The sequence below is a fragment of the Pelophylax lessonae genome, assembly GCF_965119305.1.
Source record: "Pelophylax lessonae genome assembly, chromosome: 9".
Classification (NCBI taxonomy): Eukaryota; Metazoa; Chordata; class Amphibia; order Anura; family Ranidae; genus Pelophylax; species Pelophylax lessonae.
The window spans coordinates 234,526,880-234,548,097 of NC_138776.1; the positions used below are offsets into that span (position 1 = coordinate 234,526,880).

Genomic DNA, 21,218 nt, shown 5'->3' on the forward strand with positions numbered 1-21,218 from the left:
ACACTCAGAGCCAGCTCGGGTGCCCCCATAGCAAGCTGGGGGCACTTGGAAGGAGGGAGGGGACAGGAGTGCCGGCAGAGGACCTGAGAAGAGGAGGATAGGGGCTGCTCTGTGCAAAACCATTGCACAGAGCAGGTAAGTAGAACATGTTTGTTTTTTTAAACTTGCTTTTAAAATCACTTTAGGGTGAATGTGATTACTTTCTAAACTTACCTCTGTCTTTCCACATCATTACAGAATATTTGTGGAGCTGCAGTTTAAGGGGTCAGTCACATAAAACTCATATTTAATTTTGGTCAGAGGCTGTTGTTATTAGTATAAGTATTGCATATAAGGTGTACTAAAAATATATGGACATGTTTTTTTTGTTTTGTGGAAACAAAAAACTTAGGACATACACAGGCTTATTCAGCAAAGCAGTGCAACAAACAGTGATAATGTACAATAACTTAAATGGGCTACTGGACTTTACTTTGCATTACTGAATAAGCAAGATGTTGTGAAATTTCAAATCCTTCTTAGCTTTCCCCTTGTAATTGTGCAGCTAGGACCTCCTTGGCTTTCAGCAGAGCTGTTTCAGATGGAACATTTAAATCTGGCAGTAAACCTTTGCCTTCCCAGGATGCACCGGGTTCTTCAGTGGCTGATCGAGATGTTGGGATGGTGAGGTACAGGTGCGTATCATCCACATGGTAGGTCTGGGGGGGATGGCAACCTCCGCTTGTCTTTTCTCCAATGACATATGCCCGTCCTAGTCTCTTCATAATATATACAAATTCCTCTGCAGCACCTTCTGTCACTGAGCTGGTTAGTATGACTACAGGTTTCTTGGTGCCAAACGAAGTACCTGCAAATGAAATATAGAGAGACTTACAATAATGGAACTGATCACTACTTCGTATAGGTTTGAATCACCTATTTCCTCTTCATTGTGGTTCTAGGAACATGCTTCCTTTTCTCTGTGATTAAAGTATGTTAATATGATACCTTCCATGGTAAGATTCTAGGTAGATTCCTCAAATTATCATGTTTCTGCTCTTTGGTTAATAATACACACGCTTTAAACTGACGCTCTTATGTTACATAGTTACATAGTTACATAGTAGGTGAGGTTGAATAAAGACAATAGTCCATCTAGTTCAACCTGTGTAGGTGTGTGTGGCTGTAATCATCTCACATACCCCTGAATGTTCTGATCCTTGAGATGTAAGTCTAAGAGTCTTTTGAAAGCCACCATACTACCCGCAGAAACCACCTCTTGTGGTAGAGAATTCCACAATCTTGTTGCCCTAACAGTAAAGAACCCCCCGCGTTGCCTGAGGTTAAAACGCTTCTCCTCTAATCGCATTGTATGCCCTCGAGTCCTCATGCAATCCCTTCGAATGAACAGATTTTTTTCTAAGCTGGGATCCCCATTAAGATATTTATAAATTGCTATCATGTCCCCCCTCAGACGTCTCTTCTCCAGGGAGAATAAATCGAGCGATTGTAGACCCTCTTCATAGTCAAGGTCCTCCAATCCCCTAATTAGTTTAGTTGCCCTTCTCTGGACTCTCTCCAGCTCCAACACATCCCTCCTGAGGACTGGCGACCAGAACTGGACGGAATACTCCAGATGCGGTCGGACCAGAGTTTTATAAAGTGGAAGGATTATAGTCTTATCTCTGGAATGCATCCCTTTCTTTATGCATGCTAATGTTCTGCTAGCTTTGGCAGCTGCCGCTTGACATTGCATGCTGTTTTCCTAATCTATCATCAACCAAGACTCCCAGATCCTTCTCCATTTTTGATTCCCCCAAGGGCTCTCCTCCTAACGTGTATTGTGTTTTTATGTTTTTAGTCCCCAAGTGCAAAACCTTACACTTCTCCACGTTAAACCTCATTTGCCATGTCGTTGCCCACTCCGTTATTTTGTCCAGGTCATTCTGTAGGATATCTGCTTCATGTTGTGAAGTTATTGCCCTGCCCAATTTTGTGTCATCTGCAAAAACTGATATCGAACTACTGATCCCGTCCTCAATGTTGTTTATGAATAAATTAAACAAGGTTGGTCCCAAGACTGAGCCTTGGGGGACCCCGCTTACCACCTCAGACCAGTCTGAGTATGCGCTGTTTATTACTACCCTTTGGACACGCCTTTTTAGCCAGTTCCGTATCCAAGAGCAAACCCTGGTATCGATACCTGCAGACCTTATTTTATAAATTAAGCGCTTGTGGGGAACTGTATCAAACGCCTTAGCGAAATCCAAGTACACCACATCCACTGGTCTCCCCCTATCTAGCTCACAGCTCACCTCCTCGTAGAATGTTAGGAGATTGGTTTGACAAGAACGCCCATTTGTAAATCCGTGCTGATTACTGCTGATGATGTTGTTGTCTTTAGCAAACTCTACGATATAGTCCCTTATCATCCCCTCCAGAAGTTTACATACTACTGATGTCAAACTGACAGGCCTATAATTTCCCGGGATATGCCTCTGGCCCTTTTTGAATATTGGAATCACGTTAGGTTTCTTCCAATCCCCTGGTACATCTCCTGTCCTAATACTGTCAGCAAAGATCAGGAACAGTGGTCTCGATATAACTTTACTGAGTTCCTTGAGTACTCTCGGATGTACGCCATCCGGTCCTGGTGATTTGTTTGTGTTAAGTTTATCCAGCCTTTCCCTGATTTCCCCCTCTGTTAGCCATGGTGGCAAGTCCTGTGTATTACTACTAACCATACAGTCATGGTCAGTGTACCCCTCCTTTTGCTGTGTAAAGACTGACGAGAAAAAAGCATTCAGCACGATTGCTTTTTCAGTGTCCTCTGTAACCATCCTCCCATCATTGTTAATTATGTGTGCAATATGCTCTGCCTTAGTTTTTTTGCTGTTGATATATTTAAAGAATTTCTTTGGGTTTTTTTTACTATCCTCTGCTATTTGTCTCTCAAAGTTGATTTTAGCCATCTTGATTTCTTGTTTACTTTTCTTATTTGCCTCCTTGTATTGCTCGAAAGCCGATACTGTGCCCTCTGATTTATACTTCTTGAAGGCCAATTTTTTCCCCCTAATAAGTTTTTTGACGCTACAGTTTAGCCAGCCAGGTTTGGCTTTGTCTCTTCTAAATTTATTTCCCATAGGAATGCACTGCAAGATGCCTTTGCCTAATATGTTCCTAAAGCATTCCCATTTTTCCTCTGTGGTCAGGGATCCCAGGGTTTGGTCCCAGTTTACCCTTTCCATCAATGAGTACAATTTTGGAAAGTTTGCCCTTCTGAAGTTTAGGGTTCTTATGTTCCCCACTTGCCTTGTTATATTGTTATTTACACTAAATGTGATCATCCTGTGATCGCTAGAGCCCAGGTTGTCCTGGACTCCTACCTCCGAGATTATGTCTGGATCATAAGTGAGCAATAGATCCAGGACTGCGTTTTATCTGGTAGGGGAATCCACCAACTGTGACATGTAATTATCCTGTAAGGTTTCCGTGAATAGACGGGCCTTCTGTGAGTGTGTAGTCCCCTCTTCCCAGTCAATGTCGGGATAATTGAAGTCCCCCAATACGATAACTGATCCCAATTTTGCCACTTTACCCATTAGTGCTAAAAATTCCAGCTCTACCTCCTCCCCTTGGTTAGGTGGCCTATAGCAAACCCCCACAATTACTTTCCCCTTTTCTCCTTCCCTATGGAGTCCAACCCACACAGATTCTAAATCCATGCTCATCCCATCCGTAATGTCACTCCTTTCTATCACCTTTATATTGTTCTTGACATAGAGACATACCCCTCCCCCTCTTTTTCCTACCCTGTCCTTCCGGTACACCGAATACCCTTGGATATTGGCCAGCCAGTCATGTGAGGGGTCGAACCAAGTCTCCGTTATTCCAACAAGGTCGATGTCCTCCTCATGTACTAACATTTCCAACTCATCCATTTTATTAGCTAGGCTCCTGTCATTAGCATATACCCCTCTTAGTTTTACGGAAGTTAAGCGCAATTGGCGGTTATGTTTATTCCTGTTTGGTCTGAGATTTTCCCGCACAGACCTGCCAATTGACATTGTGGACCTACTGTCGCTGCTGACACTACAGCTGCCTTCTGTCCTCTGCTCCCTCCTGACTGACTCTACTTCTGAGCCCTCCCCCCCGTCTCCTAGTTTAAAAGCCCCTCCAACTTGGTGGCCATCTTTCTCCCCAAAAGAGCTGTACCGTCCCCATTAAGGTGCAGCCCATCCTTCCTAAAGAGCTGGTAGCCGACTGAGAAGTCAGCCCAGTTCTCCAGGAACCCAAACCCCTCCTTCCTACACCAATTCCTCAGCCACTTGTTAAGTTCCCTAATCTCCTTCTGCCTCTCTTGTGTGGCTCGAGGTACAGGCAGTATTTCTGAGAAAACCACCTTGGAGGTCCTTTTCCTCAATCTATTACCTAAGTCCCTGAAATCGTTCTTAAGGATCCTCCACCTACCTTTAACTTTGTCATTAGTGCCCACATGCACCATGACCGCTGGGTCATCCCCAGCCCCCCACATCAATCTGTCTGCCAGATCTGCGATGTGTCGAACTCGGGCGCCCGGTAAACAACAAACTGTTCGGTTCACGAGATATTTTTTACAGATTGCCCTCTCTGTCCTCTTGATAATTGAGTCCCCCACTACCACAACCTTTCTAACCTTTCCTGAGTTACCGCCCCCCTTCTTCCTGGATTCTAAGTGTTATTTGAGTTGATCATGTCTGCTGGTTTTAGTGTGTTTAGTTATATTTTTTCCATTGCTGACCTCAGCTTTGCAACAGGTTCCTGATTCTCGTTACCAGCACATTAGTTCCAGGTACATCTAAGACTTTAAAAAGGAAGTTAAACATTCTGGCACCAGGTGGATGCTTTCTCTTCATTGGTCACAGTTCTCCGCCCCACCGGTAACCCACTAATTTTACTGTTTGGCTACCTTGATGGTCGAGTCTTGGGATTGAGTAAAGCCCAATCCTCACTCCTCGCCACTCATACACCTTGGATTTCAACGTGCTTTATGCTGGCCAGAAGAGCCATTCTCAGCAAGTGGACTGTGACCTTCCCACCCATACTCAAAGATGTTCGCACGGAACTGACCAAGCTGCTCAGCAAAGACCTGATTGATGTACAGTTTCTCTCGAAACCCGCTTCATGGTTCTCCTCTAAATGGGACTGCTACCTGACTAAATTTCCCCTACCGGGGAACAAGAATTTCAACTATACTCACCCTCTCCGACAGTACAAACGTTCCACCCTCCAGCATCATCCCACTACATCTCCTTTCAGGGAATAGGGTATCAGTACAATATCCCCCGGACAATATCCCCCCAGACAATATCCCCCCGGACAATATCCCCCCAGACATTATCCCCCAGGACAATATCCCCCCGGAAAACATCCCCCTGGACATAATCCCCCCTGGAAAACATCCCCCCGAATAATATCCCCCCAGGACAACATTTCCCGGGCAATATCCCCTGGGACAATATCCCCCCGGAAAACATCCCCCTGGACATAGGGTTAGGGTTAGAGGGGGGATATTGTCCAGGGGGATATTGTCCAGGGAGGATTTTGTCCGGGGGGGTGTTGTCCAGGGGGGATATTGTCCGGGGGGATAATGTCCGGGGGATATTGTCCGGGGGTATATTGTCCGGGGGTATATTGTCCGGGGGGGATATTGTCCTAGAATCGTCAATAGACCAGCAAATTGGATCATGATGCAAAACAACCACAACCCTGACTCTTACTTTCCTCTTTATGTAACTTCGGATCATCTCGGTGCCCTTTTACTTACCCCCCCATCCGTAGGGGGACTACTACGTGGTCCCCGTGTTTCCTTATTAACTGTGTTGGAGTGTGTTTCCTTCTGGCCCTTGGGTCTAGATTTATTTACTCTTTGAAAAATGGATATTGTTGTCATATTACTGCTATATCGCTCTATTTCTCGATAAAAGGTGTTCCCTCCTTCCTCCTCCTTTCTACCCACCCACCCCCTCCTTCCCTTCATCCTATCTTTCTTCATCCCTCATTTTTTTTTCTCTCTTTTTCTCTCCCCCTCGATTAACCCTTTCACACGGGTTAATTGTTAAACGGTCAAAACTAATTTGTAACCCGATCAATCTTAACCTGGTTTGTTTGTTTAAAAGACCACTTATTTAGATGTTTTGGTTTACTAGTTCATGTATGTTGTACCTTTGTACTGCTTGAAAATTTCAATAAAATGTTGTTAAAAAAAAAAGGAAGTTAACTCCAGAAGCTGTATCTAAAAATGCAGAACGAGGACAGAGGTCTAGTCACCATCATTGCTTGTAATCTCCTTGCAGTTGATCTTCCTTACTTACTGACGTACCATGCCTTGTTCTGCATTGTGTCTCTGTGTGGAGGCAGCCATCTTGGTAGAAAAAAGGCTATGCTTCCTCAAGTCAGAGCCTCCAGCAAAGAGAACATCGAGGAGCATCACTAAACCCCACTTCAGACCTCCCAAGACTAGAAGTCAGAGGCCTAAAGCATATCTATGGTCAAATTTTAAAATCATATGTTCATTTACACATCAACTTTCAATTATTTATAGCCTACTCATATTAATTTGAATGATCTTGAAGTATAAAAGAAGTATAAAAGTATAAAAAAGTACATTTTGAAGAATCCCAATCATTTGATCCCTTGAATGCAGTGACACATATTTAATATGCCTGAATAGCTACTGCAGTGTGACACATTTCACAGAGCCTTTCCGTCTGAACTACAGAGGTGTTTTTAGGAGGTAGTCAGTACAAGAAACCCATCACATGTAACATCATCGCTGCATGCAGGCAGTAAGGTACCATGGGATACATAGTTCTAAAAAAATGAAAGTAAGCTAAAGGAATAGGCAGAGGAGAAAAGTCAAACCACGCAGGGAATCCATAAAGTAGCACTTAAATTCGATTTTTCAAGCAAGCTTATATTGGATTGTCAAAAATAACTATTTTGTCTATTGATATAACGATACTGATGTTATATGTGTATGCTGAAACTTAAGATATTTAACACTGCAGATATGAGGCTATAGGCACAGGAGTGCCTAGGCATCCTCACGCAGGGCCAGATTAAGAACATCCTGACCCTGATGCTCAGGATTTTGGTTGGCCTTTTTATGGAAATATTAAAACAAATTGAATTAAATGGGGGGGGGGGGTGAGACAGGGGGGGGGGGTAAAAAGAGGGTGGTCGGTGAGGGGTGAGAGAGAGGGTTGGGGGGTAGGAGAGAGAGTGCCTTTGGGTAGTTTAAGTAGAGTAGTAATGTGGCACACGCACCACGGAAAACTGTGTGTGGGTCCACAATGGGGTAGGAGTTGGAGGGGCTTAAGGATGCATGGTTAAACAAAATAAAAGCCTTCTTGTACATGTAAAATATACTGTTTTGCTGCCCTCCAGTGTCTCAGAGACTGGCTCCCCCCATCCATCTGCTCACCTTCGCAGTACAGGCTGATGGCAGGCTCAACGACAGTGGCAGGCAGGGCTTGTTTACATCCTACAATGTTGGCAGCATTCAGCAGAGGTAATGGTGGACCAGGGGAGTTTAATATACTGTAGCTATAAATGCACCTACAATAAACATATTAATGCAATTTACATATCAGTCATATGTACACTGCATGCAGAGCAGGGCTAGGCAGTATTAGTGACTCACTTATGTCTCTAGGATGGGCCTATATTAAGGTAGGGGCCTGGAGCTGCAGCTCCAATAGCCCCTATGTTAATCCAGTCCTGTCCTTGCATTTGCATTGCCATTGCTAACAAGGAATTTAAGACAAAAGGTACAGGGTCCCCTGATGAAGTCCCGCAGGATGTAACGCATACGGGGGAGGGGCTACCGGCTTAACATCACCCGTTACCATCTTTCAGCAAGCCGTTTGAACACTGGCTGCTTGCTCCACTGCCTTGTTTTATCTTTTTGATTGTAAGTGCAAATATATATATATATTAAATTGGAGGCTTTCTTATCAAATGGATTGCTCTTAGAGCTCTGCCTTTATTGTCCCTTATGAATATCTCCCTTTGGGGAGTTCCTTTGGTGGATTGTGATCGCTCCTGGCTTCATGGCTACACATGTTGAACATGGATTGGTGGCTGGGAAGTTGTGGTACTACATCCATTAAGTGATTACAAAGACAAGTGCATTAGATCTGCTGGTAACACAGAGGTCTAATTTTGAGGTGAGCACAGTAGCTTGATAGGAGGTGAAGGCCTATCACCTGAAGTGGACTCTGAACTCATTGCCTCACTTGTATTTGTACTTATGTGATCTTCCTCTTTAAAAGGGACTTTTGGGCTTATCTGTTCTCTTTACCATTATTTATAGTGTATCACATTGATGTGTTCATGTTTATTGCGCTGCACTTTTTCATGTTGTTTGTTTAGTTTTGGGTTTTGTGATTAATCTTTTAGTGTTCAGCTGCATATTTTATGTATATTGTTGCTCTGGTTTTACTCTGCGCTGATTGCATTTGCCTATAGTATGTACAGTATAGCACTGTCCCCGTAGGGCTTGCTGTGTGATGATTTGTTGGGCCTCTTCTGATTACCAGCACACTTAGGGACAGTTCACATATCCATCCTTACTCCCAATGGCTCGTTACTCAATAACCAGTCCAGGGGTTTTGGTTTTTGGTATTTATTGTGGAACTCGGATGGGAGAATGGAATAGTGGGATACTCCCAACTGGAACTATATACAGTTGATAAGGACAACTCTGACTTCGCCTTACCAGGTTAAATTAGAAGCAGTCACACTGCTTTAACGATACTGTCATTTGTATGGAAGTGGAACTGCCGCTTTAAGGCCTCCTGACCCCCTGACATGCCACATTTAGCATTTTTTTTAGTAATTTCTTTCTTGGGGGTGGGGCGGGTACCTAGATTTGACAGGTTCTCCTCTCCCTCTCCCTCCCTGCAATCTTCTGGGACACGTCACAGGTCCCAGAAGACTGCCTGTCCACTCAGGACGTGTAGCGTGAATCATGCATGTGCAGCATGCACCTGGCTGTGAAGCCGCAAGCTGTCACAGCCTGGTGCCCATACTAGAGATACCCGCACCACAGGGAGAAAAAGGAGAGAACCGAGGCTCCCGCTGGCCGCATTACTGAATTATGGAACAGGTGAGTGTGTGTTTATTAAAAGTCAGCAGCTACACTTTTTGTAGCTGTTGACTTTTAATACACACAAAAACGGGTGGAACTCCACTTTAAGTCTTCTTGCTCTCTTCAGCAGCAGACTTGATGTAACTACATTATCTTTAGGAAACTCTCTAGCATCCCCTTGACTGACACCCATCCACTGACTGTCCTAGCTAAAGGGATGGCCCTCTCTAGACAGGCCCCTTGACACAGATCTGTACTCACTGTAGGCAGAATCAGATCTTTTCCAGTGTCTCCCTTCTAGTCAGCTCTGCAGGACCTCCAGGTTCAGCTCCTCTCTAACTCTCAGGCCCTCAAGTCGAACACCTGAGGCCGCATGGCAACTTCTACAGAGGAGGAGCAGCCGCTCCCTCCCTCTGTGACCCTGCCCTCCAGCTGAAAGACCCTGAGCACAGGTGCCCTTGACATTTATACAGTATCTCAGCATGCACCGAGGCAGTTTCCTTTGCCAATCACCAGGGACTACTATCCTCTATACAGACCAAATGAAGCACAGCATATTTTAGCCTGACTTCTTGCGTAGCCCCTTGAATGCTTAGGGAGCACTGCTGCTGCAGAGGAGAATTTAGCAGAAGAGGACATGGAGGAGGAGGAGGAGGCGGTGGTGGAGATTCTGTCAGCGCTGCAGGGGCAGGCTCAGAGATGGTTGACACCACGACAGCTTGAGCCAGGAATGGTTGTATGCGACAATGGCACCAACCTTCTCTCCACCCTCCGACAGGGACACTTGACACAGGTTCCAAGCTTGGCACATGTTCTGAATCTGGTGGTGCAGCGTTTCTTGAGCAGATACCTGGGCTTCCAAGATCTCCTGAGGCAGGCCAGAAAAGTCTGTGGCCATTTCTGCCGTTCGTTCAATGCCAGTGCTCGCTTATCTGTCATTCAAGGGGAATTCAAAATGCCCACCAACCGCCTCATTTGTGACATGTCCACCAGGGGGAAAACAACGTTTGCAATGCTGCAGTAGCTGCACACGCAGCAGAGGGCCATCAATGAGTATCTGTGTGAGTATGGCACAAGGACAGGGTAAGAGGAGCTTGGCTTTTTTTCGCCATGCCAGTGGCTTTTGATTAAGGATGCATGCATCGTCCTGTCACCATTTGCGGAGGCCACAAGGATGGTGAGCCGGGATGATGCATGCATCAGTGACACTATCCCACTAGTCTATCTGCTGGAGCACACACTGCGTGGAATCATGGACAGGCCACTTGAGGCAGAACAGCGGCAGGTAGAGGAGGACTTCCTTTCCTCACAAGGCCCCATTTATGCAGATTTTATTCCTGCAGGGCCACAAAACACACAGGAGGAAGAGGAGGAGGAGAATGAGGATTTTGGCAGTATGGATGTAGAGGAAGAGGATAGCATACAGCAGTCTTCAAGGGATGGTTTTGATTCCCCAGAAACCCCAGGAGTTGTACGTGGTTGGGGAGAGGTTCCTCTTGCTGACAATGTCATCCTTAGTGACGCAGAGGACTCAGAAGCTCATGCCTCCTCCAACTTACGTTGCATGGGCTCCCTGATTCTGCAAAGCCTGCGAAAGGACCCGAGGATTCGTGCTATCAAGGAGAGGGATAATTACTGGTTGGCAACCCTTCTTGATCCACGTTACAAGGTTAAAGTTGCAGAGCTCATCCTGCCTTTGCAGAGGGAGCAGAGGATGAAACATCTTGAGGAGGCCTTGAAAAAAAATGTACCGCCTTTCCAGACACTGGGAGGTCACCATTCTCTGGACATGTTTCATCGTTCATCGTTTCATCGTTCAGCCAAAGGAGGAGCAGCGGAGAAGGCGGCCGGCTGACTAATGCCTTTAAACAGTTCTTTTGTCCTCAGCAGCACCCAGGGCTGTTGGGTTTAAGCAACCATCGCCAGTGTCTCCATCATATGGTGCTTGATTATCTAGGCGCAAGAGCAGACTTGGAGACCTTTCCAGCTGCGCATCCACTGGCTTACTGTGTCTTGAGGATGGACCACTGGCCAGAACTTGCTCAATATGCAATGGAGCTACTGGCCTGTCCTGCTTCCAGCGTGCTTTCTGAACGGACATTCAGTGTTGCTGGAGGTTTTGTGATGGACAAAAGAGTGTGTCTGTCCAAAGAATCTGTTGATTAGCTGACTTTCATCAAAATGAACCAGTCCTGGATCAACAAAAGCTATCAGGCCCCTGATGCTGATGTAACAGATTGAATTTGCTAGGGGTCTGCCATCCCTTGACGACTGCATATGCTGCCTATCCTATTCCTCTACCTTGATTCTGCTAGCTTCCAACAATGTTTTAAGTTTAGGTCACTACTAACCCCCAACTTGTATGACAGGTACATACAATTTAAATGTCGTATGTCATTTTTAACAGCAGGCCCTGTCCCTGTACCCTGCTAACTGTGAGGGGTTATGGTGTTTAGGCACCACCAACATCAAAGGCCCAATTTTTGGCACCTGTGTAGCACATGCGATTTCAAATTTGCATGGAATTCTTACCAGCAGGTCCCATTCCTGCACCCAGCAAGAGTAACTGTGAGGCCTTGGTTACGGTGTTCAGGCACCACCTTCGGCAAAGGCCCAATTTTTGGCACTTGTATAGCACATGCAATTTCAAATTTGCATGGCATTCTTACCAGCAGATCCCGTTCCTGCACCCAGCAAGAGTAACTGTGAGGCCTTGGTTACGGTGTTCAGGCACCACTAAGCCTCATTAAAATCAGTAAATCAGTGCTCCTTTAAAAATGATCGTTTTCAAAAACATTTTTTTCATTGCTACATGTTCCCCAGGTCAGGACCCAGACCCCCATACACTTTTTTTTGGGGCAATAACTTGCATTTAAGCCTTCAAAATAAAGCCGTTTGATTTTCGAGGTTCGAGTCCCATTGACTTCAATGGAGTTTGTTTATTCTAACAAACTTTTCCTCTGTTCGCGGTGTTCTGGTTGCGAACCGAACCGGGTTGGGGGGGGGGGGGGGGGCGGTGTTCAGCTCATCACTACTCTGCAGTAATGCTGGCAGCACTCATACATCTATTTCCCAAAGACAACCTCTGGATATGACGCTGAGCACGTGCACTCAACTTCTTTTCTTGACCATGGCAAGGCCTGTTCTCAGTGGAACCTGTCCTGTTAAACCGCTGTATGGTCTTGGCCACCATGCTGCAGCTCAGTTTCAGGGTCTTGGCAATCTTCTTATAGCCTAGGCCATCTTTATGTAGAGCAACAATTCTTTTTTTTCAGATCCTCAGAGGGTTCTTTGCCATGTGGTGCCATGTTGAACTTCCAGTGACCAGTATGAGAGAGTGAGAGCAATAACACCAAATTTAACACACCTTCTCCCTATTCACACCTGAGACCTTGTAACACTAATGAGTCACATGACACCGGGGAGGGAAAATGTCTAGTTGGGCCCAATTTGGACATTTTTCCCTTAGGGGTGTACTCACTTTTGTTGCCAGCAGTTTAGACATTAATGGCTGTGTGTTGAGTTATTGTGAGGTGACAGCAAAGTTACACTGTTATACAAGCTGTACACTCACTACTTTACATTGTAGCAAAGTGTCATATCTTCAGTGTTGTCACATGAAAAGATATAATAAAATATTTACAAAAATTTGTGGGATTTAGGGATTTACTCATTTTTGTCAGACACTGTATGTACAGTATATATATATATATATATATATATATATATATATATATATATATATATATATATATATATATATATATATATATATATGTGTGTATATATATATATGTGTGTATATATATATATGTGTGTATATATATATATGTGTGTATATATATATATGTGTGTATATATATATATATGTGTGTATATATATATATGTGTGTATATATATATATATGTGTGTATATATATATATATGTGTGTATATATATATATATATATTTTTTTTTTTTTTTTTTTTTTTCATTTTTTTTTTTTTTCATTTTTATGCTAGCTATATTTAAAGAAATAAACACATGCAGCCTTGTTCTGTAAAATGAAGAATAATTATCATATTACCCACAAGCGAACCCACTTCTGCTTCAGCACTGCTACCCTATTACCCTACTAACCCTTAGCCTTGTTTGGTTTTTTTATTTTATTGCTGTTGTAAAGAGTATTTTGATACATTTTGTTGCATGCATACAATGACATTAAGGTATTATCGATCTATCTATCTATCTATCTATCTATCTATCTATCTATCTATCTATCTATCTATCTATCTATCTATCTATCTATCTATCTATCTATCTATCTATCTATCTATCTATCTATCTATCTATCTATCTATCTATCTATCTATCTATCTATCTATCTATCTATCTATCTATCTATCTCTGCCAGATCACCTTAATTACATAGTTACATTAATAATTTGAGTATACAAAAATCTCTTTACATCATTAAAAAAATACTGCTTCCAAACAGTGGGGTACACACTATAAGAAAATCAGGCGATTGTCCCATTTCCTCGTTGTTTCACAGTAAATCGGAACCGATGAAAGAAAATTCTTATGAAAATTCTCGTACGACAAATACTTTTTTTGTTATTTATTGTTTCGGATCATGCACAGTCTTTCGTTTCTGTACGAAAAATGGTACGAAAACGGTACACATTAGGTGAAAATCTTTTGTTCTGTTCCCATCCGAAAAAAGTTTTGGAGCTTGCCCAATTGGAAACTTTTGTTCAGAAGGTTGGAATCAGCTGCAGAAAGTTGTGTACACACTATACAAAAATTGTACGAAAGTTCTTTGGATGAAAATCCTTAAGGCCTCGTACACACAATCAGATTATTGGAAAATTTTAGTTCATTACTTGTTGCATGCTAGTCTCATATCAAAAATGAAGAGGTTACTTTCATCCGAAAAAATTCTTGTACGACAGAATTCAACTTCAGAAGTGATGTAATACTTTAGTTTCCGAGCATGCGTAGTCTTGCTCTTACGATTTTTTTCAGATAAACTGTACTAATTAAATGAAAATCGGACATTATGTTAACGTACGTCAAAAATTTTATAGCCTGCACATCCTGTTTTTGTTGGCCGAAAACTCTTAGACCCCGTTCACACTGGGGCGACCTGTCAGGCGACCTGATCGCCTGACAGGTCGCCTGCCATAGAGAAGCTGTGAAACCGTTCTAATAGGAGCGACACAAGTCGCTCCGACTTAGAAAAAGGGTCTGGAGCTTCTTTGGGGCGACCTGCATTGACTTCAATGTTATGAAGTCTGTGCCGGCCGCTCCAAAGTCGCGGTGCGAGCTGCGCGCCGCGACCTGTGAGGTCGCCCCGGCAAGTCGGATCGCCCCAGTGTAAACGGGGTCTTAATCGGCTGGCAGAAGCACTAAACTAGCGATCCGAAAATGTGCAGATCGTTCGTTGGATGAAATTTTACCTCTGATTTTCTTATCATGTGTATGGGCCTTAAACCTAGGCTGTTTACTACCGGAAATACAACAGGTGTTTCATATCAGAGACTGCAGGGAGTCATTGTTTTGAGTCAAACAGATCCTGTATGTTAGGCTGGCCATAGACTAATCGATTTTCACCTGTTTTCAATAGGGACTTTGTGAATACCTGGATGTTGGTGCCAAAGCACAAGTCTCTGCCCCACTCCTGTCCTTTCTAGAACACTAACCCTCCTGATGATGCTATACTCTCTGCTATATTGTGCCCCACTCCATGCCAAAGGCCTCCACATGACATTCCCACCCGTTGACCTTTATATCTCCAAAGAAAGAAATGTTCACACATAAATAAGGTTGCTGGTACTGGTAGTACTTTGCATTGACATAGATTACAGAGTCACTTGACAGTATATTGCCAATCGCATTTAGTGGACGGTCCACAGCATTTAAATGTGAAAGCATATGCAGCACTTTAAGAAACCATCTTCCCTCAGATAGTCTGTATACCGCTGTATATCTGCAGCATTCTGCTCTATCAGCCAAGATTAACAAGGCTCCTTCTATAGTATACCAATTTCTGCTTCCTAGTCCCACTTCATAGCTCAACCCAGCCAGGTACACTCCCTGCAATTACTCTCCTGATCCCAGAGTCACAAGTACTATGAGGTCTCTGACTTGCCCATTAGGCTTTAGGCATCCAGTTCAGGGCTCTCCTTTAGTCATTCTATAGACAGGATTGCTGAAGCTTTTCCTACTGAACTCTGTACACCTCTCCTGGGATTTCTGCCCTCAGCAGGACCTTGGCTGTACTCAGGGCCGGTGCTTCCACTAGGCTAACTAGGCAGCCGCCTAGGGCGCATTGCCATTGTCAAGTAGTGCATGATGGGGGAATAGAATATATATAGATGTTCAATTGACTTTTGTTGGTATCGCTTGTGGTCTTGCTGCCCCCTCAGAACCAAGGGTATCCAAAACACACTAAAAGACAACAATAAGAGAAGGGGCGCACTGACCTATGCAATACCACTAAAAAGGTATATTCACATTTTTTAAAAATGTATATTATACTCATAAAACAATTGTAGATAGCACACATGTAAACAGGATCAACATAAGATCTTCAAGGTAGCCAAGGCACTGCACGGTGCTGGATAGCACGCAGAAGTCTGCATGGATCTGCTAAGGTTATGCTGACGCGTTTTGAGAACGCACCCTCTTCCTCAGAGCAGCACCTTTCTGACTCTGAGGAAGAGGGTTCACCCTGCATGCATTCTGATGAGATAGATGGAGGACAGGTGACTGGAGGGAGCCCACCCTTCCTTAACCTCCCTGGCGGTATGATTATGTCAGGAATTACATACCAAAAGCGGTACAATTGTTTTCATGGAAATTTGGCGTTATGTATTATAGGCCTACAATTCTTAGTAATTACTGACTTAAACCTGACCAAAACAAGAGTCTAGTAGACATCCCAGATGTGATAAATTTGAAACACAAACACGTGAATTATAATCGAATCAATAATATTATTTTATTATTTAATATATAATATATATAATAAAATTATATTATTGATTAGATTATAATTCATGCATTATATATTATAGATATATGTGTGTATATATATATATATATATATAATATATAACGCATGAATTATAATTGAATCAATAATATAATTTTATATATATATATATATGTGTGTGTGTGCATATATATATATATATATATATATATATGCATATATATATATATATATATATATATATATATATATATATATATATATGCATATATATATATATATATATATATATATATAATACAAAATGTGTTTTGTGCAACGTTTTTTTTTTTTAATTTCCCTCCCTAGTTCCGCTCCCATGCAGCATTGCTGCTGCAGGGAATGGAACTAGGAAGTGATCGTACCGACGGAGGACGGAGGAGCGGCGGGACTCTCGGCTGGCGGTCTCAGCAATGAGAGATCATCGCTGGATCGCCAGGATAAGGTAAGAGAACACCGCTGCGCTCTCTGCAATCCACCCCGAGCGTGATTCGGGGTTACCGATCCTGATATGAAAAACCAACCCCGAGTTACGCTCGGGATTACCGCCTAGGAGGTTAAAGGAGCAGGGTCACACTGAACACCCAGCACATTGCACAATGGCAGCAGTATTTGCAAATGTGTGAAACTAAACCCCTGCTTTTAATGCATATTGTTAGACAGGTTAATTGGGTTGGTCGCTGGCTGGTTGGTAAGTAGTGACTGGAAATCTCCTTGCTTTTTTGATCTGCGTTTGCCCTTCCAGCGCTTCTTACTGTTAAGACCAGTTATAGGTGGAGGAGGTGACCACTTTTTGCAACTTCTGTTACAACAATAGCAAACAGTAAAACAGAGAACAATAAAAAAAAAAAAAAAAAGTTCAGCACCACGAAGATAGATACAGTTTGCATTAATATTAAGAAAAATGGCTGTGCCATGTGATGTATAACTAAAAACTATACACATTTATTTACATTATGCTAATCTATTCCACAAGTATGTCTAAAACCTTTATAAAATGTAAAGCCAAACCTTTTTTTGCTAGTTTTAGATTAAATGGAAAAGGGTAAAAACATGTTCCAGAATTTTAGAAAACACACCACAAGGGCAAAGTGGGGGAAATAATTCTGGGAACAATTTTATTATGTTTTTTCAATAAAATATTTACATTTTATTCTAAGCGCCGGTTCACACTGGCGCGACGCTACTTTCAGGGGCGACCTCCGAGATCGCGGTGCGAGCAGCGCGCCGCGACCTCGGAGCGGCCGCCACAGACTTCATAACATTGAAGTCTATGGCGGTGGCCTCCTGGTCGCCCCAAAGAAGCTCCGGACCCTTTTTCTAGGTTGGAGCGACTTGTGTCGCTCCTATTAGAACGGGTCCGTAGCTTCCCTATGGGAGGCGACCTGCGGCGACCTGTGAGGCGACCAGGTCGCCTCACAGGTCGCCCTAGTGTGAACCGGGGCTTAGTATGATTGAATGATTACTTGGACATCACCCAAAGTCCCTTTCTTTTTCCCTCTTTGCCCTTGTGGTGTGTTTTCTATACTAATTTGGGACAGATGCCAGATACTATTTTTGTTTCATATTTGGTCACTTGATTGATGGTTTATACCAGGCATGTCCAACCTGCGGCCCAGAGCCCTAGGCAATGCGGCCCACTGCCCCTTGACAATTTTTATTTTTTTTGATGGGGAAGAAGGAAGTCGGGTCGGGGGCACGGCCACAGCGGCTTCCAACTAACTGTAGGCAGAGGCTGCCTCGGAAAGGGATCATCCTCTAGTTGTGCTAAATTAGTGCGGGGGGGGGGCAGCAGCGCGGGAAGGGCACGGCGGCGTTTTATTACTTATATACCTTAACTATAGTTTATATTTTATATGCGGCCCGAGAAAATTTCTCAACACTCAATGTGGCCCAGAGAAGCCAAAAGGTTGGACACCCATGGTTTATACTAATGTTTCAGATTTTTATTTCTATCTGTGTTTTCACTGGGGAGATGCACCGTCCCTATTTGTCCTGGTGACCCTTGCCAGGTATGTTGTATTGTACAGGAAATTGTGGTTAGTCCAAAATCTGTAAGTGAATCACAGTGGGGGGAAAATCTCCAAATGGGAACACCTGTTCAGGTGACAACTTTCTCAAATGGGTTATCCCCTTGCTTTGTAAAGATCTACTCTTATGGTCCATACACACTATAAGAATTTCTGAAGACTTTTTCCTTCAGACTTACCAAAACCTTATAATATGAGGACAAACCTAAACACTTTCAATTTGTATCAATTTGCAATCTGGCAGGCCCTTGCACTACATAGAAAAGGTAAATCTGAAGGAAAAAGTCTTCAGAAAATCTTATAGTGTGTATGGCCCATTAGTTCCTGATGTCTCCTCGGGATAGGAAGTGAATGAAAATCCCCATCATAGAATACATACACCAAAAAAAAGAAAAAAAACATGGCAGTGGTTCTAACTATTCCCTACTTTATTCAAAGAAACTTTGATTTACATACACTTAAAAAAAAAAAAAAAACCCACAAAACTATAGTACCCATTTAGGGATGCATTTTTTCCAAATTGACAATACAAATGTCTGCACATAGCATAAGCATGCATGCTTTTTCGTATATGGTCCATTAGATCCCTTATTTGTATCAAATACCAATGGTATTTGGGGATTCGGTAAAACCTGTGTTCGTTTTTTTTTTTTTTCTTGAGTTGCTTTCCCAGAGACACCACAGGATGTAGGAGGAGATTTCTTTGAAGCAAGTTGGGAAAACCCTCTTAGACAGTTGTCACCAAAACAGGTTTTCTACTTAACCGGTTGCCGATCGCCGCAAGTACATATACTGCGGCGGTCAGCCCCGGCCAGGCAAACTGACGTATGGGTATGTCACTTGCCTGTCACTTGCTTGTGAGCCAATAGCGGGCGAGCGTGCGCCCGCGGAGGCGCGCGCCCGTCCCGGCTCGTTCCCTAGGAAGTCCGTGCGTGTGACCGGAGGAACCGAAGTCACTCGGCGATCGTCGGTGGAGAGGGAGAAAGGCAGGCGGCTAATGTAAACAAGCCGCCTGTCATTCTCCCCTGTGTATGAATGGGGATCATACGGTTCTACTATGTAGGACCGTTGATCACTGTTCCTACACCAGTAGCCATGTCCAATCACAGTTAGAAGCACGCCCCTAGGGACACACTTAACCCCTCCTTCCCCAATAAGGTTAACCCCTTCCCTGCCAGTGTCATTTTGCAGTAACAGTGCATATATATAGCACTGATTACTGCAGTAATGTCACTGGTAACCCCAAAAGTGTCAAAAATGTCAGTCAAGGGTCTGATCTGTCCACTGCAATGTCGCAGTACAGCAAAAAAAAAATCGCAGATCACCGCCATTACGCGTTAAAAAAAACCCACCAAAAATGACAAAAATATTTCCCTTAGTTAGTAAACGCAATAACTTTTGCGCAAAACCAATCAAAATACGCTTTTTTGCGATTTTTTTTAACCAAACATATGTAGCATAAAACAAATTGGCCTAAAATGTTAAAAAAATTTGATTTTTACATTTTTTTGGGGGGAATTTCATATAAAAAAATGTGAAAAATATTGTTATTTTTGCAAAATTGACGCTCTTTTTTTGTTTATAGCGCAAAAAGTAAAAATCGCACAGGTGATCAAATACCACTAAAAGAAAGCTCTGTTTGTGGGAAAAAAAAGACGTCAAATTTGTTTAGGTACAGCGTCGTAACGACCGCGCAATTGTCCGTTAAAGTCGCGCAGTGCCGAATCGCAAAAAAAAACCCTGGTCGGAATGGGGTAAAATCTTCCGGGGCTTAAGTGGTTAAAAGATTTCCCCTAAGCTCCTGTTCCTGTGATAACTCAAAAATGTTTGATTCCAAATGACTTTCGGTTCCAAAGACAATGGTTACCAGTCCCAAGAGGCGACCAAGGCCCAGACAACAATAAAACTTGCTGCTTAAAGTGGATCCACCACCCTTATCTTATAGATCTGCCAACATCATTTAAGACAAATCGGTCAAAATTATAAACTTAAACATGGTTTCTCATTTATTTTTCTAGCTTTTTCTAATGACATAGGCACAGAAGCTCACACAGGTGCAGTAACTGTTTTTGTGAGTAATATGTTTTCCTGTGATCCTGTGAGATTTAGCATGTATGTCATCGGCAGGCGGGTAAGTGGAAGCCAGAAAAAACATCTTACTATCAATGACGCATGCACATAATCCCACACATGTGCAGTATTTGGTTATTGATTGTAATACATTTCTCTGTTGCCCCGTAAATCTGCAACTGTGAAAGGGGATCTCTCTCGGGAAGGTAGTGGTGGCATGGCTTTCCCAGGGGACCTCTGTGCAGCCAGGGCTACGTCAAGCCAGCTCTAACTGGCATCTGCGGCTCTATCATACTAAATAGCCCTCAGGATCCTTCCAAATGCATTAATCTAGCACTTCATTCAACAATACTAGACTCTAATGAAGGGGAACCCATTGAAACCCCAAAATGCATTGGCTTTTTATGACACACTGTTTTGAATAACTTTTCTTCTTGTACACCAAGCAATAAAAACTTGACATAATTTCTAATACTTCCACATTCTTTTTAAAACAAAAAAAAATGTTTTGGCATTACATATACTTTAGGGGTACAAATTCAGTATCCTACCTGGGAGCTGAGGCATGGTCCACACATCTGTAATAGCATTGGCAGACCGGCTGTAGACTTTATCAAGGAGAACAGGGGCCCCTTCATCAAAGAAGTAAGAGCAGAGTGCTGGAATAGAGTTTGTGGGACCGCCAATGTTAAATCTAAGAACAAGAAAAAGTTTATCGTTTTTGTTTCTCATGGCATGCTTAAAGCTTAAGTCCTGAAGTTCTATGAAAATAACTTATCACACAGAGAAACCTCCAGATATCTCCAAATTAAAAATGTTGCGACCCAAAAAGTTGGTTCTTCTTCAAATCTATGAACCCTGACACCCTTTGAACACTCTTGTAAACATGACCCTAATACTAAATGGCTTACCACAATGATTTATACCTCTTTTCTTGAGAAATTGGCACCTCTCCTAAATTCATATATGACTGAATGGGAAAATGA

The 21,218-nt window shown here is 43.0% G+C and overlaps 1 protein-coding gene across 1 annotated transcript in view; it reads right to left on the reverse strand.

The window, feature by feature from the left end:
- Positions 1-438: 438 nt before the first annotated feature.
- Positions 439-21,218, reverse strand: part of RBP3 (retinol binding protein 3) — a 51,803-nt gene continuing 31,023 nt past the window's right edge. Inside the window, exons 3-4 of the mRNA XM_082268305.1 lie at positions 20,784-20,926; positions 439-847 (exon numbers count right to left, since the gene is read on the reverse strand). Of these exons, the coding sequence (XP_082124431.1) occupies positions 519-847; positions 20,784-20,926 (472 nt within the window). The 3' untranslated portion in view covers positions 439-518. The remainder of the gene's footprint in view (positions 848-20,783; positions 20,927-21,218) is intronic.